The sequence below is a fragment of the Anopheles coustani genome, chromosome 2, assembly GCF_943734705.1.
Source record: "Anopheles coustani chromosome 2, idAnoCousDA_361_x.2, whole genome shotgun sequence".
Classification (NCBI taxonomy): Eukaryota; Metazoa; Arthropoda; class Insecta; order Diptera; family Culicidae; genus Anopheles; species Anopheles coustani.
This window is the reverse complement of record NC_071289.1, coordinates 46938822-46965952: the sequence shown is the minus strand read 5'-3', so window position 1 is coordinate 46965952 and position 27131 is coordinate 46938822. Positions and strand designations below refer to the sequence as shown.

Genomic DNA, 27131 nt, shown 5'->3' with positions numbered 1-27131 from the left:
GCATAGACTGTCAGAAACTTTGCGCTTGCACTGGCGACAGCATTGGTACCGCAAAACGCGGCTACACGAACCGCAAAGATTTTGACGTAAACTTATACGGTTTTTGAGTTTGCGCTTGGAGTTCGCGGTTCGTGTAGCTGGGCATACTGCACCCGACGGTTGGATGCGTAGCGTTGCGAATTTTCATAAGCTCATGCCAGTAACGCATGAGCGAGTTCATGTTGTACATCCTGTCTCCGTTCACAAATGGTGTAGCAATGACAGTAATTTCAGTTAAGTGGGGGGCGGGGGGCTTCATTTGGGTTCTTACCAATTTGGAAATGCACATTTTTTAATTTCCAATCATCTGATCCTTTTTAAGTTACGAAAAATTATCAACCATTCTACAACAATTCCTAATCGTAAGGTAGTGGTTACTAATCGCTTTCATTATGCAATCAACTAAAGATCAAAATGCTACCAAAAAGAAATGTGCTATCGTTCTAGCCCGGATTCATTCAGGAAACCTCTATCATCATTTCGACAACTTTATACAACGCAGCTATGGGTTTCAGATGTCAAGTAACATTGTGATTGATCGCTTTTCGATGTTCCCCAGCCCATCACAAACGATGACTAAATGGCAAAAACCTGGCTGGAAACATGATTGATAAACAGAAGATTCGATGCAAGACGTTTCGATCACACTTATCGCACGATAAACCAAAACGATCGACACTGAAAGGCTATCAAGTGCCAGTATATCTATATATATATATAAGATATAAGGCACTGGATTCAGTTGTTCGCTATGAGTTCGGGAGCAAGTGTCCAGAACAACAAGATCATTATGATGAGTTTTATCGGATTTTTCATCGCTGCTTTGATATGCAGCGTGGCAACGATAGAAGTGGGTGAATAAATACAGTCAGGAGTTCTTTACGCTAACCAAATGAGTTAATTTTGTTTTTAGATTCCACCCAACGGAAATTCGCGGATCGTTAATGGACTTAATGCTGCCAACGCCCCATACAACGCGCACGTGCTCTACCTTAACTCGGGCAATTCCGGTTTCTTTGGAGGAGGGTCTTTGATTTCCGACCGTCACGTTCTAACGGCAGCCCAAAACATTGCTGGCTTCGTACGCTGGGAAGTGGGACTAGGAAGTACTGTCTACGGGCAACTTACGACCCAGGTCTCGACTCAGGCTATCGCTCATCCATCTTTCAACATGGCTAACCGAGCTAATGACATCGGATTCATCATACTTCCATCGCCGGTTGTATTTACCGCATTAGTTCAACCCATACAGCTACCACTCCAGGGCCGTACTCTACCGTATGAGAATGAGGAGGGCATGGTAGTTGGTTTTGGATTCAACGTCGTCAATGGTGAGTAAACCTTGGAACTCTATTTTGTAGTCTCAATCATCTCGTTTATGTTCTATGATTTCCGCAGGCCAAGTCCGTTCCGACTTCTTGAAGGTTGGATATCAGCGCGTTATTGGAGATTCTCGTTGCGTCGGTATTTATCAGATCACTTTACCTAATCATTTCTGCGCCGAAGATACCCTTCAACGTTCTAACGTGTGCAACGGAGATCTTGGGGCGGGCTTAGTCGTTTCTGAGCGACGAGTAGAAACACTGGTTGGCGTTGCATCGCTCTTAACTCATTCCTGCGATTCCATCAATCCGACAGGCTACACGCGTGTATCAGCTTATCGTCAATGGATTCGAGATAATACTGGTGTGTAATGCATTCACGTTGGATAACGCATAGTTTAATCCTGCTGGCTACCCGCGTGCATCAGATTATCGTCAATAGATTCGGGATAATACTGGTGCGCGTTGGATAACGCATAGTAGTGTACTATGATGGTCTAAGTTTGTTCCGTTTTCTCGCTACTTATCCTCAAATTGAAAAATAAATAAAAGTTAAAATGCATCTATACGAGATACATTACCGACCGAATAGTTCTGGCAGCATGGTATAGATTGGCCACCATGGTATAGATCACGCCTGGAAATTGTACCAGTCTGTTATTTTTTATCACTTCCTCCTCCTGAAATCGAAATAAAACGATGGTGCACAGGGAAATAGTGCTTTCGGTAGTCCATACGACATGCTATTCTATACAAGCTGCTAATGTTACATTTCTTCACCCTTCTTGTTCTTGTTCATGAATGACGTCCTTCTTCCAAGCTTTAGTGATATAGTCCACGATACCGGATTTTATAAAAAAAACAACGTTGTCATCCTCACGTATACTGACTGCGCATGCGACTTTCCTACGACCGGGGTAGTAGAAGAGTAGTTGGATTGGATATTTTGACTCTTTCAAGTTGAGATAAATGGCTCTCCATGGTTAGAAGAATCTTCTTAAAAAGAGTTGCGCTTGTACATTTTTTCTAGAGCATTGGAATCCTTAGTAGGACAACACTTTTATGATTTTTTTGTCAAACATTATTATCCCCTTAACGGGATGTTTTGTCATAATTGAAGCACAGGGTATGTGTTGATGTGCCTGGGTTACGGTGTGGGCAAACTACCCGGTTTTTAACATTAATTATGTTCGCAATGGTGTCATATGTAATCATACCAACTACTTAAATTTGACTGCTTTTAGCGCTTTGCAACTGTTTGTCTAATAATGATAATTACATTTTTCAAACGGCATTTGAAATAAGTGTAAAGAAAACAGGTAAGCCACATTTTATCAACAGTGAACACCGTGCCGTGGGAAAGAAATGTAAGAGCAGAAATTCTATAATTGTACTCATGTCCAAATCAAGTGATTTTCCTAAACGGAATTATCCAAGCCGATGGCGGTACAATACGTCGTCGTCGTATTGTGACTAAGACTGGGACGATGACTGATGACGCATTTTATAAGGTTTCAAGTTCCCTGTTCCACCCGTTACGTAAACGTTTTTGGAGCTTTTGGAAATGCAAAACAAACCGAGTCTGCAAAACAGCAGTATATTCGAAACCTCCAGATGAGTGTATTCCACTGTCTGTCACAAGAGATACCATCACGCGTAGACCCTCTGATTGCTGTTGCGACAACCTTTTCCACTTGCAGTTCTTTAGTGTCAGGGCGGAGCGTTGTCGATCTAATCGAGTTGGTTGTCCACTTCCGACCTCGAGAGATATAAGACAGTTCTATCAAGAGCTGCACCATTTTCTCTCCATAAAGACAGTATCAGGTGTATCACCGGAGCACCCACTAGTGCTAACGACATCCATTCCCTGATTCCGAACACAGAATGTTCCTATGTCAAGTGACACACTGGACCGAACCACCACCTCGTCCGGCGTTGGAGCAGTATCGTTGGCCACCTCCAGCCTCAGTGGCCCTTGTGATATTCTGTGTTTGTGTAACCATGTTCAGTGAGGTGATGGGTGCGGGACAGGTACGGGTAACAACGCTGGCGTTCCTAGTAACGTTCGCAAAAAGGATAGTTCTATCAAGACTTTCAAGAACAGTTCGCTGCCATTCCCATTCCCAGGCACCAGGTTCTTCCGGATCCATTAGCGTGGCCGGGATCGATGTCGAAAATCGTGAACGGCCAGGTGGCTCAACAAGGTCAGTTTCCTTGGCAAGTGTCGATTCGGGCAGCACTTGGACGGAGCGTAACCGTCTGTGGTGGTTCACTGATTGACGCCCGGTGGGTTCTTACGGCGGCCCATTGTACTAATGACTACAATGTGTTCCAAATCGGCCTTGGTTCGATCCACTTGAATATGGCCAGGTTAACTATGTCCACTGTGACCAAGTATGTGCATCCTGAGTTCGATCCATGGAAGCTGACCAACGACGTCGCACTCATACGGCTACCCTCGGTCGTACCTTACAGCTTAGAAATTTTCCCAATCAAGCTTCCAGTCAACATATCTCCCGTTGAGACGTTCCTTGGTCGGAAAGTGATTGTATCTGGATTTGGACGCACATCCGATGGTAAGACACTAGCTATACGCACAATAATAGTATCAAGCTGTGTACTACCTACTATTCTTTACCCAAATAGCAGTTCAATCTATTTCCACCATATTGAAATTCGAGCACATGCGTATAATTTCCAACACGGAATGTTCCAACGTGTACGGCTCCTCCATTATACGTAACACGACACTCTGTGCTATTGGATGGGAACGCTCGAATCAAAATGTTTGCCAGGGCGACTCCGGTGGCCCGATGGTAATGCAGCACAACGGGGGAAGCTGGATACAAATCGGAATCGTCTCCTTCGTGTCCAGCCGTGGATGCAGTACTGGCGATCCGTCCGGGTATATTCGTACTGTTAACTATCTCAACTGGATATCCGAAACAACCGGTCTCCGAACTCTTGGTTCGGTTGTAAGGCCGGTCTAAGGTTATATATGGTACCACGCAACCAGATGAATCTGCCCCTAGGATCGCGATAATGCACGGTGTTAAAAAAAACTACCATGCCTTGAAAGTATGGTTGGTATCATTATATAGAGATCTCTAGGTTCGATTTTTCTTTTACTGATTTCAAGCCCACCAGTCGTTGATTTTGAGATAAAAACACATAAAATGTAATAATCAGTATTATTCAATTGAAAGAACTAACTACTACTACTCGAGAGTGATTGAACACAACTGACTTCATCGTAGAGTTAAAACTTATAAAAAGAGCACAATTAAACTTCATATTTGATTTTGGTCACTAGTTATCTTTAGATGCCGAAACTAGGACTAGTTTTTAAAAAATACCGACAAAAATTTCCCGACATTGGTTTGTAGACGTGTATCTTACCATACGCTCAAATCGAAACTCTAACAGTTTAAGGGGGTCCAAACTGTAGGCCACAGATCTGTTTGCTTAAGTTTCTTGATTTATATCACCTGGACATTGCATTCCACCCACAGAAGTAAGTGGTCTTTTTAACTACCGATTTCCTCTTCGCTATGATCAGTTGGCATTTTCAAACCCTTTGACGAATCAAGTATAGTGAAGTGAACCCGTAGCAGCGAAGCTCCACCGATACTGAACAGTTTTTGACTGTTTGAGGTTTTGAGATTTTTTTCTTACTGAAATAAAGAAATTTCTTCGAAAGATTCTCTCGAAATAAGATAAGTCGAGCGGGTAGTTCCTTAGCCGTTAGACTGTTCTTGTTTGAGATTTTTATATGAATTTTTCAGAAATGTTCCATGATCAAATCCAAAATAGAACGGAAGTCACAAAAGTCTACAACCGAAATTCCTAAAACAAAAATGTAATAGTCAAACCAAACCCCAATTGATTGCAGTAATATCAGTTTATATCAATCAAAATATTACAGTAAACCAGATAGAAAACAAAACAACTTTATTCCGTAATGTTAAAGCTAGTTGGAGTATAATGTTTCCACCAATTGTGTTTTTCGGCACTTTCAAAACGTAACATTGAGATGGAAGAAGTACAGCTAAGGCATATTCCATGGCTTCCATGGCTTCATGTTGCTTATTCCAAGGTAAGCAGCAAATCTTCCCCTTCTAACTTCATACCGTTGCTAATGTCCAGTGTTTTCACAACACCAGCCCGAGGAGATTGAACCACCATTTCCATTTTCATGGCTGACAGCACTATCAAAGGTTGACCTTTCTCGACGTGATCACCGACTTTAACTTTGATTTCTGTAATAAATAATAGAGTCAATCAACAGCATGATAGTTTAAAATTAAAAATAGTTAAACACATGTTTTTAAAAAATGTTCATTCATATACGTACCGATAACGGAGCCAGGCATGGGTGCTCCGACTTCGTCTTTGTTACCCTTGGTAGCCTTCGGATGAATGTGTAGCTCTTTGACGGCTTCCTTGTCGCGGATTAACACCGATCTTAGTTGACCGTTCAGCTCGAAGAACACCTCTCGCTCGCCGTTTGCTGTGAGGTCCTCTGCTCTTGCCAGTGTTTTAAATCCGAGAGTTTTGCCTTTTTCAATGGTCACTTCAAACTCTTCGCCCACCTTCGGGCCAGTCAGAAAGACGCGCGTGTTCAACTTGTCGACCGGACCAAACGTATCGCGGAAGTTGAGGAAGTCGTTTGTGACTTGCGGGTAAAGCGCCGCTGACATGACATCACGATCGCTAACATCGGGATGAGATTCCTGGAGGGATTTTTTCAATGCATCAAAATCTAGCGGAGCTAACTGGGCTCCCGGACGTCCTTCGATGCGGGGCATATCTTTAAGTACACGCGATCGCAACGGTTCGGGGAATCCTCCATGGGGAGTACCGATGGCGCCTTGCAAAAATTCAACCACAGATTTGGGGAACGATAGTTCTTCAGCTCGCTCTAGCACTTGGTCGGCCGATAAATGGTTCTGCACCATGAATTGGGCAAGATCACCAACCACCTTCGACGATGGAGTCACCTTTATGATGTCACCCAGCAACAAATTGGCCTCCCGATAGGCCTTCTTTACGTCTTCAAAGAAATCTCCCAGTCCAAGCGAATAGGCTTGGAACTGAAGGTTTGTGTATTGTCCTCCGGGGATTTCATTCATATATACATCGGCATTGCCGGATTTCATCGTCGTTGTACACTCAAATGGAGCGTAGAGCGTACGCGCTTGCTCCCAGTAGGCTGAATACTCGCTAATGTCCGGCAGTGCCAGCCCCGTGTCAAGGCTGGTTCCTTGCAATGAAGCAACAACCGCTCCCATGCTTGGTTGAGAAGTCATGCCCGACATGGAATCCACGGCTACATCGACCACGTCCGCGCCGGCTTCAGCGCAAGCAAGCATAGAAGCTACCCCAGCACCTGATGTATCGTGTGTATGAATATGGATAGGCACATCCGGGTGTTTTTCACGAATAGCTGTTATAAGTAAACTGGATCACAATGAAAAGCACGTTAAAAGTGAAGAACGAATCAAGTTACTAACAATAAATAGCAGATTCAACGTACCGTGCCGCCTGTGGTTTCAACAATCCAGCCATATCCTTGATACAAAGCACGTGAGTCCCTGCTTTTACCAACTCATCGGCCAAATTTGTATAGTATTTCAAGTCATATTTAGTCTTTTTTTCATCACTAACGTCCCCGGTGTAAGAGATGGCAGCCTCCACTACACCACCAGCATTACCGGCCGCCTCCATGCCAAGAATTAAGTTTGGCAAATAGTTGAGCGAATCAAACACTCGGAAAATGTCCATACCGCATTGCACCTGAAGAAAACAAATTCGGTTCGATTAATACCCAAGGTACACATACTACACGATAATTAAACGATTCACCTACCGATAGGTCACAGAACTTGGAGACTACGTTGTCCGGATAATTCGTATAGCCAACGGCATTAGCACCGCGTAACAGCATCTGGAAAGGGATGTTAGGAATCTGCTTGCGCATTTCCTCCAACCGTTCCCAAGGACACTCGTGCAAGAACCGCAGGGCGACGTCGAAGGTAGCACCGCCCCAATTCTCCAGCGAATACAGATTATTGAACTTATGTGCCACGAACGGTGAGATCTTTAGTAGATCGTGTGTTCTAACTCTGGTTGCCAGAAGGGATTGGTGCGCGTCACGAAACGTTGTATCCATCAGCAGAAGGTTTTTCTGGTTGCGAACTGCTTTGGCAAAGCCCTCCGGTCCTTGCTCTTCTAAGATTTGCTTGAAACCACGTGGTGGCTCTGTAACTGTTCGTAATAAATTTATTATTAGCCATGCCGAGACTATCAGTAATGCAAAAACAGCAGGTGTATGTGGATATATCTCTATACAAAATGCAGCAGTTAAGTTTCCTATGCGCGAATCCCTTGTGTCCTTTTTGTCATTATAGAAACGGTGTTGTTTTAAACTAGCAGACGATTTCTTTAGAGCCCCCCGGTAAGTATAATATTAAAGTTAAATTTTGCTGTCGAAACTTGATGAGAATATGCGGTGACTAACAACATACAACATACATCGCACGGTTAAATTGTTCCTCATGTTGGTCAAAATTAATTATCTTAAAAAGCGACTTCAGCATGCCATTTAAAATGAAATTATATTCCGCTGTTATTACGTACTACTAGTGGGGTTTAGGTTATTCCATAGTATTTCACAAGCGCCATATTCAATCGTTTTCAAGTACAGTAGATATCCGACATACGCGGTACTCGACATACGCGGATTCGGAGATACGCGGTTTTCAAAATTTGACAGTAGATTGGGTTTATAACATCAATCATCAAACCACACGAATAAATATGTAAATTACATAGCAGTTAAATTTATCGCTATTTGGACTGTACTGTAAAATTTAATGAAACTGAATGAATAAATAAATAAATAAATAAATAAATAAATAAATAAATAAATAAATAAATAAATAAATAAATAAACAAACTGATGTTTTTAAATTTATTGTAAAACCAGTGAAAACTGATTAAATGTTATGAGATGTATTTACATTAATTGGTTTTTATGTTTAATATATGTATTCCTTGAATCGGCCAAGGCCGATGAACATATAAGACAACCCGGTTGACAAAAATTCAAATTTTTTGCAGCTGTCATGTAGTACCAGCAAGTTTTTCCATGGCAGATTGCTGGGACTCTTGCTGGAACTACATAGTACCAGCAACAATGTCAATTTCTGTCAACCGGGAACGATTTATTAGGTGTTGTTTTTGAAAACAGTAATAACCCGGTTGACAAAAATTCAAATTTTTTGCAGCTGTCATGTAGTACCAGCAAGTTTTTCCATGGCAGATTGCTGGGACTCTTGCTGGAACTACATAGTACCAGCAACAATGTCAATTTCTGTCAACCGGGAACATAACATATGTCAATCCAAGCCGTTATCGTAAAGCAGTATAGGTATTGTTTAGGTTTTAATGGATTTAATGAAATTTATATTAGTAATAATTTGGCAGCATTACCCGAAATCACCGAAAACTTGAGATTTTATTGTGAAATGTCACCAGATGATGAAAGATATGTAGCATGTTCAGTGAAATTTTTAGCGTGTTTACTTAACTAATTACATGTTAGTTCTTATTGGGACGGAGAGTACCTTTTCTTTTACCCTGTTCCTCGTCGGCCAGTGCTTCTGGTGACAGGTCTAAGCGTCGATAATAGCATTTTAAACCACGAGAAAAAGTTGCATTTTTTTCCAACAAAAATAATGTTGTAAGATTATTTTTTATATATTTTTCCCATCGTTCGAGCATTAGTTGAATTCGAAGAAGTCATCATCGATGTTGTCATCAACCCGAATGGAGTCATTAATTAACACAGAAAACGGTGGTTAGAGCCACGACACACATTTTCAATGTCAATTGAAAAAAAGATGAAAAAAATTGAGCAAGAAGAAAAATAGTCAAATAAAGAAAACACATAAGCACCACACACATTTAACATACACCAAACACAGTATAGAAACAGTATTTGAAAACAACAGATTATATCACATATATATAAATATATCAGATACTTGACATACCTAGTGGCAACTGAGGAACATGTGGATGTACTTCGGCAGGCTTCAGCTTTGTTGCTAGTGGTGTTGTTGGACCATTGACCAATACTTCGCCAAGGTAGTTAAGCAGCTTTTGGGCACGATTCTTTGATTTGGCGAATCGGAAAAGTTGCGGATGTTCGTCGATGAAATACGTATCCAGAACTCCGTTGAGGAACTTTTGGTTTTCTAGCACATTCAGCAAGAATGGAATGTTGGTTTTTACACCACGAATACGAAACTCGCGCAACGCCCGATTCATTTTTGCCGCAGACGATTGCAAATCGGACGCGTGTGATATAACCTTCACCAGCAATGAATCGTAGTATGGCGAGATAATCGCTCCAGCGTATGCGGATGCACTATCCAAACGAATGCCCATGCCCTCGCCAGATCGGAACACCTCTAATCGTCCAGTGCTGGGCTGGAAATCGTTTGCGGGATCTTCCGTCGTGACGCGGCACTGGATGGCGTAACCTTGTGTTTTAATGTTGTCCTGCGTATATCCGAGTTCGGGTAGGGTCATACCTTCCGCTACACGTATTTGCGATTGGACCAAATCAATGCCGGTGATTTCTTCGGTCACGGTGTGCTCCACTTGCAGACGGGCATTTACTTCAATAAAGTAAAAATTACCAGACTCATCGCATAGGAACTCGACAGTACCGGCGTTTTCGTAGCCGACGTGGCGAGCTAAACGCACCGCGTACTCTGTCATTTTATTGCGCACCTCTATAGGAAGCCGAGGAGCTGGGGCGATCTCCACTACCTTTTGGTGGCGTCGTTGTACCGAACAATCACGCTCGTACAGATGGACTACATTGCCTGCTTTATCGCCGAGAAGTTGCACTTCTATATGGCGTGGCCGCTCGATGAACTTTTCGATGAACATGGCTCCGTTGCCAAAGGCAGCCTTGGCTTCTGAGCTGGCACGCATAAAATTGTCTTCAACTTCATCCATTTTGCGAACAACACGCATACCTCGACCGCCTCCACCATAAGCAGCCTTAAAAATTACCGGCAGCCCATGCTTACGACAAAAATCGACAGCTTCCTCCTTGGTAGTTACTGGCCCATCCGTGCCGGGAACGATGGGGACCCCGGCTTCGATAGCAGCCTTACGGGCAGCAACTTTGTCACCCATTTGCTGGACAACTTTTGGAGAGGGCCCGATGAAACGCAACCCTGCGTCGATGACGGCTTGGGCGAAGTCTGATCTCTCCGATAGAAACCCGTAACTAGAAAAGAAAAAACAAACAAATGACCCAATTGGTTGCAATGAATGGACAACGAAATTAATTGTGCGATTAGTTTACACACTTACCCCGGATGAACTGCATCGACATCGTTTTCCTTGCACACTCGAATGATCTCTGGGATATTAAGATATGCCTCGACCGGTGCCAATCCTTTTCCTACCATGTACGATTCATCAGCCTTTTGTCTGTGCATGTGCATCTTATCTTGCTCGGAGTAAACTGCCACAGAGCGTATACCAAGCTCCGTGCAGGCACGAAATACACGGATGGCAATTTCACCTCGATTCGCAACCAGCACGGATCGGATTGGCTTATATTCGACTTGGCTTGCAAAGCCATTCTTACGAATTGACCACAGCCGAGCGCGATTTCCGTGGCGTAGGGCAGATACTGCCATTTGGGCACTAAATAGTTGCATTTTTCCTAACCGTTGTGCAGACGATTACGATTGAAGTAGTTGGCAAATGCAAGTTTCTGAGGTGCAACAATTATAATTTCATTACCAATCCACAGTGTACAGTAATGAAACCTGATTCCCAAGGATATCCGTTGCAGCGCGTTGCGATTTTTCTAAATTAAAAAGAAAATAGAAATAGAAGACAGTTTCATGCTAATTTATTTTCAATATCATATAACAAAACAAAATGGTAAGGTTAGGTTATTCCCCACCTTCAAAGAATCTTAAAACGTAATTTAGAAATTCCAAGCATTAATTGAAAAAAAAAACAAATCCAAAAGAACAAAAAATAACATTTCCCATTTTTCGATTGGTTTTTGAAACGCACGGCGAATGAAATTTCCCAAAAGTTAGGACTTGAATTTTACGAACTGAGCTGTGTTAAACTCATTTTCTATCTCATTCTTTACTGACTGACTACTCGAAAGGTCTAGACTCCATTTGTTAGGGAAAAGGCTGATTCGCACGTCGGCAAGTGCAAGTGGCAAGTACCAGGCAAGTGGCAAGTAGCCGTTCGCACTGCAGGCAAGTACTTGCCGGTAACTTGATCACTCACACAAGTACACAATAACGAATAAATTTTATTTTACCATTATTTCATCATCAATAAATAAAAAGATCGATCAACGATACGATCAAATAATATTTCTTGAACATTAGTCGAAAATTATCCTAAACAAATCACGAAAATGAAACAGTTTTTGTTTGACATCTTGTATTTACACGAGTTGTCAACCAATACATCCAGCTACTTGCCCGAAAAATAGACTCGGTTCTATTCCAGTGGCAAGTAGCTACTTGCCACTTGCTACTTGCTAGGTCCTGATTCGCACGGGGTAGGTACCCGGCAACTTGCCACTTGCACTTGCCACTTGCCGACGTGCGAATCAGCCTAAAGGCTCATCAACCCCGGTGGCAAAATCAGCATGCTTTCTCATTCTGTCCAATTGACAATTGATACCACCAGAACGAGAAAGCATGATGATTTTGCCAATTTCATACACGCATAGTTTAATATTTTCCGGTGAAAGATAGCAAACATTGAAAATGCGTTAGTAAAACTTTGGTCATGGATTAAGCACATTCTAACGACAAATGTCTCAAAGCTGCAAACCGTAGCGACTGCCATCAGATGGCATTCCTACAATGCGACTACTATGAAGCATTAGTAAGCATAAATAATCGTAAATCGAAAGATCGCAGTTACATTACAGACTCGACAAAGTGTACCAAGTAAACCCTATCCAACTTCTACGATCCTACCCTTCTAGTGCTCAAAATAAATGTACATCAAAATTTATTTTCGCAATTTTGCATGTCCAAGAAAGTAATGCAAAATTCTGCGTGTTCCATTTTCACTTTCACTGACTCTGCAAACCTTATTATAGATAGGCTAGGTTGTATTTTCACCAGTTGTTGCTAGCTTGTCTAGTCATGTTACTAAACCACAGCAGAAGATGTCAACAAACGAAACTGTTGGAGTGCGTACGGGTAAATTGTATCGGCAGTTTATACGAAGTGGGTGCTCAAAAGACAGAAATTTTAACACGGTATCAAGTGGTAAAGATGATAATTGGTTATAATGTGTATGTTAAATTCTCGAATTAACAACACCTTCCAAACGAGCCGACTTTTTACTTCTGCTACTTTCAACCATTTGCACCTTTATTCATTAATTTTTCTTCAAATAAATTCACGATCAATAAACTCAAGCATAGATATTTTGAACATCGTACTTCAACCACAAAACAATCTTCTTCTTCTTCTTTTCGTAACGACCTTGTTTGTTGTTGGTCATGCCTGCCCATTAAGGGCTTACGAGACTTGTTTCCCTGTTGTACGTGGATAGTCAGTCCTCTCGTACAGGGGAGGGTCCGGTCTCGGTTGGGATTCGAACCCACACCGTCGAGGTGGTGAGCCCCGGCGCTCATGGGCCGATTTTCTAACCGGCGCTACCGCTTGGCTGTCGCGGACCCCCAACCACAAAACAATCTTTTCATCAAATTACAGAGACCCATGAGAACGTGTGCGGCTTGGTTAGCTAGGTGGTTGGTTGGTTCATAAATCAAAAGACTTAAGATTTGCTTCATACCAGCAAAATAAAAATGTGTAAATAAATTTATTGTAAAAATACAAATGAAACATTCAAACCTGTCAACGTATACAACCTTTACAGCCAAACCTCTAAGCATTGATCTTATGAGGGCGGGCCTCGCTCCGTGCGTACAAAATGGTATCGAATTTTTCATTAAATTTAGAGATTTTCCAATGGCGTAACTTTTTATTTACTACTTTTCATCTTTTTTCGATCATCTTGGACCTAGTGAATCCACTATGTGCATACAGACAAAAAAGGTATCGGTTAGGACTTGAACCCAAGCCCCCGATGGGGATGTCCCAACGCTCATGTGTTATAACTAACGTTACTAACATGTATCAGTTATAATCACATGTTTCAGAATACTAATGCTAAGCTTTGCTAAGCCAATAGCCTAAACAACCGCCAAAATGAATACCGAATGAATGAATACGAACTAACTATTATAAAATATTTTTTTCTAATTATTATTTACAGAAAAATATTTGTATGGGACAACGTCTTTTGTATGGAACAGCGTCCAGAAAACTGGCAGTTAACATCGCTTCGGTGCTTTCAATCATTATAGCTTCATTTATTTTGATTCTCTATATCGTCACAGCAGTAATCACCGATTGAACAGAAATTTATTTTTTTTCTTGTTTCATTTTTATTGTACCGAGTTACCAAGATACAATTTCCTGGTATACGTATAGTTTTTGGCAACATGTGTATGCAATTAGGTAAAATGATCTAAATGTAATGCACAATTTTTCTTGAGCCATATCATGGAATTTATGAATGACTTAGGTGGTAAATTTGTTATACATAAGAAAATTTCTACCATAGAATGCTCAGAATGTTTCAAAGTTTTAAAAAAATGTATTGAGCCGCATTGATGGGTCCGTCAACATCATTTGAACGCAATGACATCTACCGATATGTTTATTGAGCAGCACATTATACGACAAAGTTTGATCGCAACGCATGTAGTTAAGTGAACCAATTGTGGAAGACATATCACCTTCATAAAGCTGGGTAAAGCTCGGTCTTCATCTCGGATTCGCTAGATGGCAATCAATGATAACGTTTGTTGACCGTTAGTGTTAAATAGAAATAGCACCGAGCTACCTTGGAGATATCAGTTGAAATTGATTAGTTATGATTAAATCCGGACTCTTCCAACATGTTCAAGCCCCGGACAACAGTAGCTCTAACAAATGGTAAAAAATAAGTTTCACGGTAAAGAAACTCAGAATCGTTATCACTAGCCTACACATACTACGTGTCAGTATTGCGAGTGTGTTTGTGTTCCACAGGAAATATATTTGGACTGGTTTTTAACGCTTCTTCAAGTCACTGCAGAATTTCGTAACCTTCATTTGTCCGACGATCTTGATATGGAATTTTATGACTGCTGTTACTCGAATCAGCCAATACGGGCCCATGGATTTACATTTTTTAACCAATTAAGGCCTAGTGATGGAATTGACTAGTAATTGGCTGTATTTGATTTTTATAGATTACACATTGCATGTCTGTGAAACTAACGATCAACTGAGAACATAAGCCATAGGACGGTTTATGTCAAAAATGTCTTCGATTTAATTTGTCTTACAGTGTTACAATCGGAATTGCCACGTTGCTATGATAACACTCGTTTACATCGACTCGACTCCTACGAACCACGCACACCTACCATAGTTAGTTGTTAGTACAGTTAATTAATAAAATCTGTACATTCATAAATGTAGTACATATTGACTTTCACTCCACGTTTGCACTTAGCCGCGATCAATCCACTAACATTCGATTTATGTTTTGAAAAGTAGCTTGGAAATTGAACCCTGTGCTTTTATAACGGAGCAATAAGTCAACCAAATGTTAGTGTAAAATCAGAGGAAAACACATCTGCTGGGTTCTGGTTCATGGTACAACCTAGCCAACTCTTAACTCAACCACATAGATGAAGTAACTAAAACTTTCACAATTCCGAGCCTGCGTGATTTAAAATTAAAATATTGGATATGCTATCACATCCCTGAGATAATATAATGCAAATAATGTAGAAATACGATTAAATGGAAACGGTTCTAATCCATATGTTTACATTACAGTAACCAGTCACTTACATTTCTTAACAGACACACATTAACGAAAACATTACGAACACATTAACGAAAACCTTGTGCTATGACATTGAAGCTGGAAATTAATTGCGGTCAACCGGTTCCAACAGGCTGCCCATTTTCTTTTGCTTCTTAGTGTCTTTGATCTGTTGCTCGCATGTTGAAAGAGCGATAAAACACTTTAACGTGGATGGTCTGTATACCTTTCGTAGACTATTGAACAACAAATATAACACGGCGAAGTCAACAATCCTAATAAGACTCTATTATACCATTCGCATACATTATGCAATAATGGATTCGCTCATTAGCAGTATGTTCATTAATCTAAATCCAGAATACAGCTGTTTCCACTCGAAGTGATGCAAACATAACGACCTAAAATTTCCAATTTATTGCCAAATATCAAGCCATACCGGCACATGCACATCCGTGTTTTTATGGGTGGGTGTAACTGTAAATGTTAAATACCGCTGATGTGTTTCACACAATCATGATTGTATGTACAAAATACACAAAAAAAATATCGTATAACTTGTAGTAACAGGTGTTAGACTATTTACCACAGCAGAGCAATATTACGTTAGTCTGTTGATGATCAAAACTGGATTTTGTTCTTGGTGTACAGAAAATTCACAAGCTACTATGCCCGGCCACTGCTCGCAAACGACTGAGGACGAAAACAATAATACGCCGTATATTATCTATCTTATGTGGATATCTTATGTATATGTAACTCCAGCGTTCGTCACAAGTTCACCTATATTCTCAGGTAGCGTAAAGTAAATCGATTTGACATTACACGAATAGAGCATAGCTTTTATACTAACCTTGGTGGGCGGCATGTGAAAAAAAGCACCACGATAATCGTACACTTCCCCGGCGGCCAATCCTACGAACCACGCTACACTGTTGCCGCTGAAAACTGTTGCCGCAAAGTTTTTGGCAGCAGGCACCGCAAACTCAAATGCGCCAGAATAAGAAGATGAAGAAGAAATAAATGTAAACATAATTTAATTTTAGAGACTTTGACCTCTCCGGTCATTCGTCTAAATGTAAACATAACAAATCTCAAAAACAAAATAAACGAACATATGGTGATAAATTTACGTGTTTATTTTGCAGCTACAGTAATATTTTGCCATTTTATAGCTAGAATATCAATTATAAATTCACCATAGATCAGGGGTCGGCAAAGTCCGGCCCACCAACTGATTTTATTCAAAAGTTTCAAAAAGTTTAATGATAAAGATTAAAATATTTTATCCTACCACTTTTTATGTAACTTGAGAACATCAAAATCTTCCTTCTTCATGCGAAGAAAGTTACCCGACGAACAAAGTTGCGCGATGGCGAGTTTAGGTGCTACTTTTTCCATACAAAACGCCCGGGCGATGAAAGTGCTACCCCAGTGCTCCTCTCCGCGAGTCTATACTTGCAAGCGTTAGCACAACATCGCGAACAAAACACCGCGACGAAGCGATGCATCAGGAGGAATTTCCCCATCCCACCCCTGATGGACCCATACTTGCAGATAGAACTGCAACACGGACAGGTTCGGACCAAGGCGTGTTAAACAGGGTAGGTTTGGTAAACCATAAAAACCCTGAAGTTGAATCGGAGAATTGATTCATATCAAAATTTAACCATGGCTACGATGAAGGCTCTTAAAAAATGAGTTATATTAAATACCAGTGAAATCAGTTTTCTTAACTGTCAGTATTTTCTATGTATTGCTGCGTTAAACGCAGTAAGGGACTTTCTCTCGCGCATCTCAGGCGAAATCAAACTTCGCAGGAAGTTCTTGAACTTCTTGCTTCAGTAAATATACTCGATCAATAGGTTGAAAATTGGCACTGCACTTGTTTTATCTTGAGCAGTTGCGAGAGTAAGAACGATCGCTCGCACAGCCGCCTATCGACAACGTAACGCTATTATGTTCTTTGTGTACGGCTTAATTGATTACAGCGAATGCGAAAAACCAAAACAATCGCTATACATCACTCATACCATGATTCATCTTGATTCATAATGTAAAGAAACAAAATATTAAGTCAAAAACATGGGTATTCTACCGAGCTATTACTTTCATTCGTAGTAGTGTGGTGGAGAATTGAAAAACACTTTTTTGAGTGACTGAAAGTGAAATAAGTGAACCAGATACAAATATTGAGCATCAAAAAGAATCAATATGTTCAGTTTTATATCAATCATCACTTCAAACACTGCTCATAATTACCAAGCGATGAAGAAAAAATAAAATATTATTTTGACAATCATTTATGAATTTGAACCAAATGTCAACAATCCAAAGTAAACCAACCTACAGCTTTATAGGCCTTGGGCAGTTTTGCCTGTTCCCTGGTGGCAAAATCATCATGCTTTCTCGTTCTGGTGGTATCAATTGTCAATTGGACAGAATGAGAAAGCATGCTGATTTTGCCACCGGGGTTGTCAACAGAGTTGTTTTGATTTTGCCACCGCTTGCAGAGTGAAATTGCAGTTCACCAAAAATGTGAAGAAAAGAGTAATATAACGGCAGTTTTCGTTAATATTCGGTAAGTAAACATTATTGAGATGAATTATAATCAGAAAGAATCCAAACTATGTGACTTTTTGTTCATTTTCTCTTCCAAAGTTCAACGCGAGCAGCAGCGGCACCAGAAGCTCAACCGCGGTGTCATCGGTGGAATCAAAGTTTGGTGCAAGGAGATGGCTGATTTTTACGGTCCCAAGCTTGTGACTCCAAGTGAACAAACGGTTTGTAAAGTGCTTAAATATATTTGAATAAAAAATGTTCGTTTAATATAAAATTACGACTTGGGAATTTTCCTTTGTATATGATGACAATATGTATATTGAAAACATCGCCTCCATCAAAACATCGCGCATTGTATAAAAAACATCGCGTCACGTCGTTTTTGTCACGCAACTTACATATTTCGCAGGTTCCCCCGCGATGCGAAGTTGCATCGCACGAAGGCTTAAGATAGGCTTAAGATTTGCTTAAAAGAAGTTAGAATCTTCCCAACCAGCCTGGATTTGGGTTCCATTTGAAAATTGAGCATGCCAGAGAAAACTCCATACAAAAAAAACCAGCTCTCTTGGACTTAGCCGATTTTTGCGATGCCACTCTCGATGATTGCCGTCCGCAGATGCCGCGAACGTGGCGAAGACCCGTCACTCGCGGACTTAGACAAATTTTTCGAACCCGTTCTCGAATTTTTCGATGGAGAGATCTTATTTGGGTGATCGAACGCGCGCACCCTGCATCGCGCTCGCTCCCGTACAAGGGGAAGCGCACCGAGCTCAAAATTTTCCATTGCGGCACATCGCGTTGTGCGTTTGTCTCAGTCACTGCGTGCATCCGTCGCTGCGTGCATCGGTCGCTGCGTGCTCCGTCGCTTCAAGCATGAGCTTGCATTTCTGGAGACGTGAATATTTTTTACTCTTTCGCTGCGTTCATCACATGCGTAGAGCGATTTTGCCAGATCGACGTAAACAAAGCAACACGGTAAGTTCGCTAAAGTTTTTCGGCGATAATTACATATAATTTGTACATTTCATCTATTGCAGGGTATTCAATGAACTATCAACTATTCAATCTACGATCCTAGCTAGTTGGAGACATCTTTTTACGCAGAATGATAAGTTCCGGAGCAACGCACCTGACCGAAAGAAGCTGAGCAAAAAACTTCCTCAACTAGCAGGTAAGCTCTGCAGTGAAGTGTGTGTATTTCATACGAAATAGTTTATTGTATAGTGTGTATGCTGTTCTTGATGGATCATCGATGTTAACTTAGTTTTCGGTGTTATTGGATTCACAAGAAATCGAGAAATAAAAAGGTGAAAACGCAACAACAAATTTTGTCCAGTGTATTCATTCGCGCAAGGGCTGTGACGTCACAGCCGCGCGTAGAAGCGAAAGAAAAAATCTCTCGGAAGTAACTCTCGGGTCTGGGGCTCTCGCGCGCTCACCTCTCAAAAATTGCACGGATGCAGCTGCTATTGTCACAACTATCCGTTGAACGGAGAACCCTCGGTTTTTGAACGGATATCAACTCATCGCGAGGTTAAAGCACGCAAAAGGTTATTTGGGTTAAGCCTATTTTGAGTGACCGTGCGAGTGAATATGAGTTACCTTGATGAACTTCCCCATCCCCGATCTTGAAATGTCATCAATCCCTTCGGAAACGAACACAACACCAGTCGTAAATTCACAACAGAATTATTTATTTCTCACACCAACTTACATTCTATAAGCTTTACAATTCTTTTCACTTTATTTATCTGAAAACAGAAAAATATACGAGATTTATTATTCTGTTTGACGATTTTTCACGTTCACGTACTTACCCGATGCGGTACGGCTAGAACTTGGTTGTAGGTTTTTGTAGTGCTTTACACGGCTGATATGGCCTTTACTTACCGTTTTAACATTCTTCCCACTAAATACACATGTTACAATCACCTCTAATCTAGATTTTCTTCATTTAAATTGGTTTTAATTTGCTTAATTTTGCAAAGGCTGCCTGCACTTCCACTTACAACGAATGAAAACAACAAACTGCAGAGCCGGCTGAGATGTCAAATTATATGGCGAGGACTCTATGTTGTTGCACGATGAGGAAGTTTGTGAACATGCGGGGTAGCATACATAGTGGAAACATGGAGAAACGGGTGGAATCTGAGTGAACTGAGTGATTTTGTTCAGCCGGGTCCATCAGGATCCTAATGATACCATGAAAACCCCGGCGGCAAAACCAGCATGCTTTCTCGTTCTGTCGGTATCTATTGTCAATTGGACAGAACGAGAAAGCATGCTGATTTTGCCACTAGGGAAACGCCCTTTTCATAGCGCAACACCCCGGCGGCAAAACCAGCATGCTTTCTCGTTCTGGTAAGAACAAAGTATGATGTCCCCCCCCTCTCACGAGTGCGGCGCTGAGTGACTTCGAGCAGAATTCGAGCTGGAAGCGAGCGACATTACTAAATAGCCGCATTGTATGCAAAACTGTGTCTTTGATGAATCGGTTATTGCTAAATTAGCCGCGAATTCACTGCGCACGCCACTAGATGGTAGTGACAGAATTTCAAATTGACCGTGCTGGTTATGACGTATTCTAACTTAGCTTGGGTAATATATTTTATCTGTTTTAAGTTGGGTAAATGTGGTATAAGGTCAAGTAAAATGAATTTGGATGTTCTTTTTTTAACTCTCAGTCCATTCCATTAATACCTTAGAATGGTTTTGTATTGTATTATGAATATGTAAATTAAAAATGAATACGACCAATCCATGAATGTTTCAATTTTCGTCATAAATTATTGACGAGATTGTATTCCATAAATGTTTTTGTTTTATTAATATTACTTAAAGCCAACATGAATATATTTAAATTCTTTATATTATACAATGAAACTCATTACATAAACTCAAAAGTATTTATAATCTGATTTACAAGGATTCGTTGGTATAGCTGCTATCAGCTCAGCATTTCCTTTCAGCCAACATATATCAATCTGACTACGAAAATTTCACATAGTTTAATACATTAACTGCCATATTAAGGACTGACAGTAAATTTTCCGTTCAAGTCGCGCCATTCCCTAGGAATTGAGATCGACGAATGTATGAGTCGTGCTTGTGCGCCGCGCGGGCGTATGACTTTCATCTATCAAGTATTACTTGAACGGAAAATGTCGCAAAACAACTTATTGTCATTGTAGCGGGCCGGGTTTCAGAGGGAGTCGTCGTTTATTCTCTGTGCTCAACTGACTGATTTGGCGGTGCGCTCTAAGGTCCATCGAGACCTTGGATCACACCGCCCAACTTAAGGCTAGTTCGGTTGGGCTCACTCCCTCCCGTGCCCAACCTTCTTACTCTAACAGGCCACAGGGCAATGCGCGCGTGGAACTCGACACTGATCAACGGTGATCGATGGGCTGCGCCAGTGGCGGATTCACACTCATGGGGGCCCTAAGCAGTAAAATAAACGGGGCCCAACGAAAAAATATGATAATTTTTTGTCTTGTTTATACGCTTTTCCACAAAATCAATGTTAGATATTACTTTTGTCCTACAATCAATAAGTTTTCTGGTGGACTTTTCAAAATGTGATTTTATCAATTTTTTTTAACAATTCTTATTGTTTGCAGCTTTGTCAAATGTATGGCACCATCTAACAGATTACGCCAAAAACACATTTCTCAATATCAGTTGGATGAAATTATACTCCAAAATCTTGTTGTTTTGATGGAAATGCATGCTTGTTACCAATTAATTAACTACAAAACATTTTTATTCTGTTACTCTTTAACTCTGATTATATACCAGAGCATTCTTTCATTATTCTTTGTATTAGTTTTAATAGGATACAGTAAAATTATCCATTACTGTCGGGTTCCAACTTGTCATTCATTAAAGAAAATTGATTAAGTCTATAGAATATTTGATTAAATACAAATATTACGAACTTGGCCTCTAAAGATTCGGGGACCCTTGCGAGCTCGGGGCCCCCCGCGGCCGCTCAGTCCGCGCACCGTTAAATCCTCCACTGGGCTGCGCTGTTGCTAACGCCCGGTTCCCCGCGTACACTGACCCGTGGCCGAAATGCGAGCGATGCAAGAGTGCATCGCTTCATCATTAAAGATCTAAAATATTTTACGTTGATATTATACTGTTCACATTATTTTCAATAAGTTAGTTATGGCTTAGGTCTTGACTGATATGAATACCTTTAGAAACTGGTAAACAAGAAGCTTCCATACAATATGCATTTAAAAGAATATTATATTCATTGTGTTTAAGTAAACACGTTGTTGATGGTAAAGTTAAAATCGTAGCTTAATTATCGGTATTTTACTTTAAGAAATAGTTTGTTGAACAGTCTCGTTCTATAAGGGATTCAAATTTCTGGCTAAATTGTTTTGTGGCTGGCCGTGTCGATATTTTTTCGAGGATCAAAACGACACCACTAAGACTCTGCGCGAAAACAAAACGACGAGGCTAGCCATTTTTTCCCTATTTTCAAAGTGTTGTTTTCCTGGAATAATCATGCTGATCTCAACTATCTGGAAAATGTCTGGAGGATCAAAATCTGCATATTGTGAACATTGTTAAAACTTGTGCAGGACCAATGTATTAAATCGAAAAAACAAACAAAAACGTAAAAATATTTCAATTGTTATCCCAGTTATTGCTCAGGTTCCTTGTACATGAACTATTTGCAGACATGAATTGGTCACTGGCCATTTTACACAAGTAGAGCATTGTGTTTTCGTCAAATGTTTTCGGCAATGGTATCAATAATTCATTTACGTCTTTCTCAAAGTTTTCAATTGGATCATTCCATACGTTTTGACGAACATAGATCAGAAAAGTGTGGCATGGTGTTTGCATAACTCCTAATTTACACCTAAGATTCATTGAATATCAATATGTAGATCTCACAAATTCTTGCCATGACTGATCAACAGATCAAATACAGATAAACTTTCGCATAGCTTTTCACTATTTGTTTGATGATGTTTTATCTTCACCAATTTACTGTTGGGATCATATTATACCATTGCAACAATAGAAGAACACTGAACTGATGTAACGTTTGCATTTAAAAAAATAGACAAATTTTTATTTGCGATAAGAAAAAAGTTAACCAAGCTAATTGAATGAAGTAAATTTTGTTGTAAAACTTCATCTTTTAAGTACTTTCAAAAAATATTTCGGCGCCGATATTTTCGATTGGTTCTAAAGATTGTAACGGTATTCACAAATGGATATCAAAGTATACCACAGTCGCAAATTGCTTGTCAAACAATTTCTTTTTCTACCGTTTTGTCGGTCAAAATTACGCGATCAATTATAGCTGCTGAATTAGGCTTCCGATTCAATAGACAGTTGTCAGACTGACTCAGAATAAAGAATGGTATGGTAACATAAACAATTTGTCAAGAACAAATCGTGCAGTACAGATCACCCGGAAGGGTCTTATTATCAAATTTGACTATGTTGTGCCATTATGCCTTTGCGTGATCGATTGTACTCCTGGAGGTTACCAGCTTTGTTGTTCCATATGGTACGGAAACACCCTTTTTGTCACCTGTCCACCTGTCCACGGTTTGTACTTTAACCCCTTTTTTACGTGCGATAACTATCACAATATTTTAGTCACGTTTAGGGTTCACAGGGTCTGGTCTACGTTCAGATTCAACGATTAACCTATACTTCCAAATTGAGTTTCTAACTGTTTCGACACTTACACCTTTCTAATCCCGGCACCGGCACTTGAGGCTGACTGATTTATTTTATATTTATCATGATATTACGGACGTTGCCGTATTGTTAAGCTGACTGATATCCTTAAAAGTAAACTATCATATACAATAATCATCAGCTACAAACAATGACAACCGAGTAAACACAAAGTCATACACACTTAAAAACTTTTGACGGCCTCGGTTAATTTTATTGCCGAGACCGCTCGGCTGGAGCATACTTTGCTGATATCTCGGCTTAAAATCCGCCTTTACCGAGAATCGGCATTGTAGTGAACCGAAAAATCAGCTAACCTTAGCAATTAACCGATTTTCGGCTGCAGTGTATGCCGAGCACCTCCGTTAAGAACCGTCTTACCGATTTCGGTTATCAAAGTAACCGAGATGTCGGCATTGTCACCTGTCATCTGTCATCCGCCTTCCGTCATACTTTATTTACGTCGTGGAAGTATGTTTATCAAGTACAAGCGTGAAACATTTTCTAAAACCGTGACCAACAAAAGTGATAAAATGGATATCCTTAAGCAGGAGGATGTAAGATTATTCGACATTTGCTGTAAGTTTGGTTTAATCATAGATATTTGTCTTTTTAGGTTGTGACTCCCAGTCTCAAATGCTTTTTTTTGCCAGGAAAAAGTGTGTGTATACGTAGAAAAGCTGCAACGGCGTATAAATATTCATATCCGGCAAGGACACTTCCACCCGGATAGTATTTTTTATGATTGGACTGTTGGAAAATGTCGCTGCTGTTATAAACATTCTATGTCTTTGAAAAGACATATAATTCAACAACATCCATCCCCAACACCAGACAGTTTAACTCCAGGCGATAAAGATGAATATTTACTGAAAAATGAACATATGGCCTGCATTATTATTCTAAAGATACTAACAAAAAACGTTTTGAAAAATTCCGACGAACGAATTTGTTTTCGTTATGTGCAGTAAACTGCACAAATGATTGTTTTTAAAAATTACTGATATCTCGGTTATTCGTTACCGACAGACTCAGTTAAACACTCGAGCTGTCATTTTTTGTAACTAACCGAGGTGCTCGGTTAGAAAAGTTTAACCGAGCGCATTGCCGAGCGCTCAGCAGTGCGGATCTCGGCAACCAATAGCCGAGACTCGGCAAAAATTTTTAAGTGTGTGATCGAGAAAGTCTAATTTCTATGAATATGTCGCCTGGTATTGAACACCTCATACAATAGTTTCAACGCCAACTCGATCGAATTGTTCTTTTACATGTTTTTTTACATGTTTTTTTTCTCCGAAAATTTTCTTACTTGCCAGATCAGTTGGTTGTCCGGATTTGACCGTACTATGCAGACTCCTACTTTAGTGGGGGTGAAGAGAGTTACTGTGATCAAAAGAAGGTATATTATAGATTGCTGGTCATCCGTTCGTAATACCGGAGGGTGCCAGACTCGAGGTTTGGTTAGATCTAATAGGAATTGTCGATAGCTGAGCAAACATATTTCCATACTGAGCGTTTCCAATCGCTTCTCCAATAATAAGTGAATGTATTAACGAATACGAATTGAATATTAAAAGATGTGCAGACTTATTGTGACATTTATTCGACAAAACATCACGTTGATGTAGTGTTCCAATTCTGATTTGATTTGGATCAATCATAAAACATGGAAGCAGACTAAATATGCTTAGTTTAGGTTTGCTTAAAAAGTTGTTAAAGGAAGTAGTTTTTAATGTTGTTAAACAGTGTGAAGATCTTTTGCAAGTAAACTTATTTTCTTTAAAAATCGAACATACATAAATGTATAATAATTTATGTTTATGCATCTACATTGTCGGTAACTTAGAAGAATGCGATTAGAAGCAGAATGTTTGATAGCTTCAAAATTATGATAGGCTCTTCCAGTCGGGTTTCAAATGTAGGTGATCCAAACTTGAAACAACATTTATGCCATGCCATACTGTGTTCGGATGAGCATTGCGCATTGGATTCTTTTCACCCACTTACTTGCAAGGATCATAGATTGCGGTAAAGTTTGCTTCAATCTAAATAGTAATACTGAGACAAAAAAAAATGCAAAACGAAAAGTTTTGTTCAACACATTCGGTTCCAACCCCATATTGGAGCACCTAAGATCCAGAGCACACATAAAACATGTTTTTTTTATATGATCTTCATTTGTCATAATACATGAAAGCAGTGCTGAATACTAAATTTACAATTTTCATTCATCAAGGAACGATTTCCCACAACAGTTGTTGTTACAAATACCAAAGCAGCATATTTTTTGCCGCACGTAAATTCAGTGTGAAACGACGACATCGGAACGAGATTGGTTAATCGCAACCGTACAATCTTCTATATTCCATTTCATTTTGCAGTGCAGCTTCTAGTTTTATTTAGCAGAACATTCCAGAATATTTTTGCTCAGAACTCCTGATTTTTAAAAGAAAGGATGTAACAAGTGCTGACCTGCCTGTCGTACACTAAACGTTGATGAATTTGAATTAGCTTTATTCGCCATAAAAACTACTGATGCGTAAATAATTAAAAACGAAATGGAAATTGTGCATAAACATGTAGCGCATCTAGCCGCCGTACCAAAGTAAACAAAGATTTTTAGCCGCGAGTGCGGCGGCTATGCCAACAGAGATGCTCTTCATTTCTCCCTCACACACGTGGATGGGTACCAATCGCGTGTTGGCGGGAAAATTTAAAGGGGCGCGTGCGTGAGCGCTTCGACACATCAAGCGGCCAACTTGCCATCTAGCCGACACACAAAAGGCTACCAATAGATGGCGCTGATACCAACCGGTTGGACTTTTAACGTTGAAAGTTTAATATTAAAATTAGGCTTATCGCACTTCCTTTTTGTCATGTTTCTAGCGCTGTAATTGGCTTATCGCTTCATACCACTGCCATGTTGTTCTCACGACCAATTATGATTGATTGCCAATGAAGAGAATTTTTGTTTTTTACTCCAAATAACCGGAGATACTAAAGTAGATACAAGTACAATCGACATTGAAATAAATGTTTTCATCTGCTATGTTAAGCTGATTTGAATAAGCAGGCAGTATGAATTTCAATTCGTCAATAATGTAATTTTCATTTCACTCCACTGCCTAAGTTTGTCGCTATTCTACTGCAATATGTCTTTTATTGCATATATTGGAAAACATTGCATGCCAAAAATCCCGTGGGACCGACAGCGTTCTTTCCCGCATGTCGGTGTCGGTTCGCTCGGACCGACAGAGCCGGTTTGGTAGGCCGCCGTTTTAACGAATCACGTGTTACAATTCGATTCCATTGACGTGAGATGAATGAAAATGACTTTCTCCGCGCAGCATCGAGGAAACATTCACTTGTATCATTTTCTCTTTCTCTATATTTGAAAGTAGTAATAAAATCAGTCGGGACAACCTATGCCGAACGAAAATGTACCGATCGATCACCTCTTGGTCTCCTTACGATTCTAACGGTAAATATACCATCATCTCCGGTGAGCGGATATGCTGTCTC

General features: G+C 40.3%; 3 protein-coding genes across 4 annotated transcripts; 2 read left to right on the top strand and 1 right to left on the bottom strand.

The window, feature by feature from the left end:
* The first annotated feature begins 790 nt into the window (after window positions 1-790).
* On the top strand, window positions 791-1733 carry LOC131264458 (collagenase-like). The gene is made up of 3 exons (XM_058266759.1): window positions 791-889; window positions 953-1370; window positions 1438-1733. Exons 1-3 carry the CDS (start codon window positions 791-793, stop codon window positions 1731-1733), a joined length of 813 nt encoding a protein of 270 aa, XP_058122742.1.
* A 1795-nt stretch (window positions 1734-3528) lies between these two features.
* LOC131264457 (chymotrypsin BI-like) lies at window positions 3529-4351 on the top strand. The gene is made up of 2 exons (XM_058266758.1): window positions 3529-3937; window positions 4008-4351. Exons 1-2 carry the CDS (start codon window positions 3529-3531, stop codon window positions 4349-4351), a joined length of 753 nt encoding a protein of 250 aa, XP_058122741.1.
* A 929-nt stretch (window positions 4352-5280) lies between these two features.
* Window positions 5281-11221, bottom strand: LOC131262510 (pyruvate carboxylase, mitochondrial). Of its 2 annotated transcripts, XM_058264532.1 has the most exons (7): window positions 10758-11221; window positions 9419-10671; window positions 8990-9037; window positions 7231-7628; window positions 6898-7157; window positions 5716-6821; window positions 5281-5620 (listed from the first exon to the last, which is right to left on the bottom strand). In XM_058264532.1, exons 1-7 carry the CDS (start codon window positions 11108-11110, stop codon window positions 5448-5450), a joined length of 3591 nt encoding a protein of 1196 aa, XP_058120515.1. In that variant the 5' UTR covers window positions 11111-11221; the 3' UTR covers window positions 5281-5447. The 2 variants fall into 2 exon arrangements, with proteins under 2 accessions (XP_058120515.1, XP_058120516.1); XM_058264533.1 differs by lacking the exon at window positions 8990-9037.
* Between the last annotated feature and the right edge of the window lie 15910 nt (window positions 11222-27131).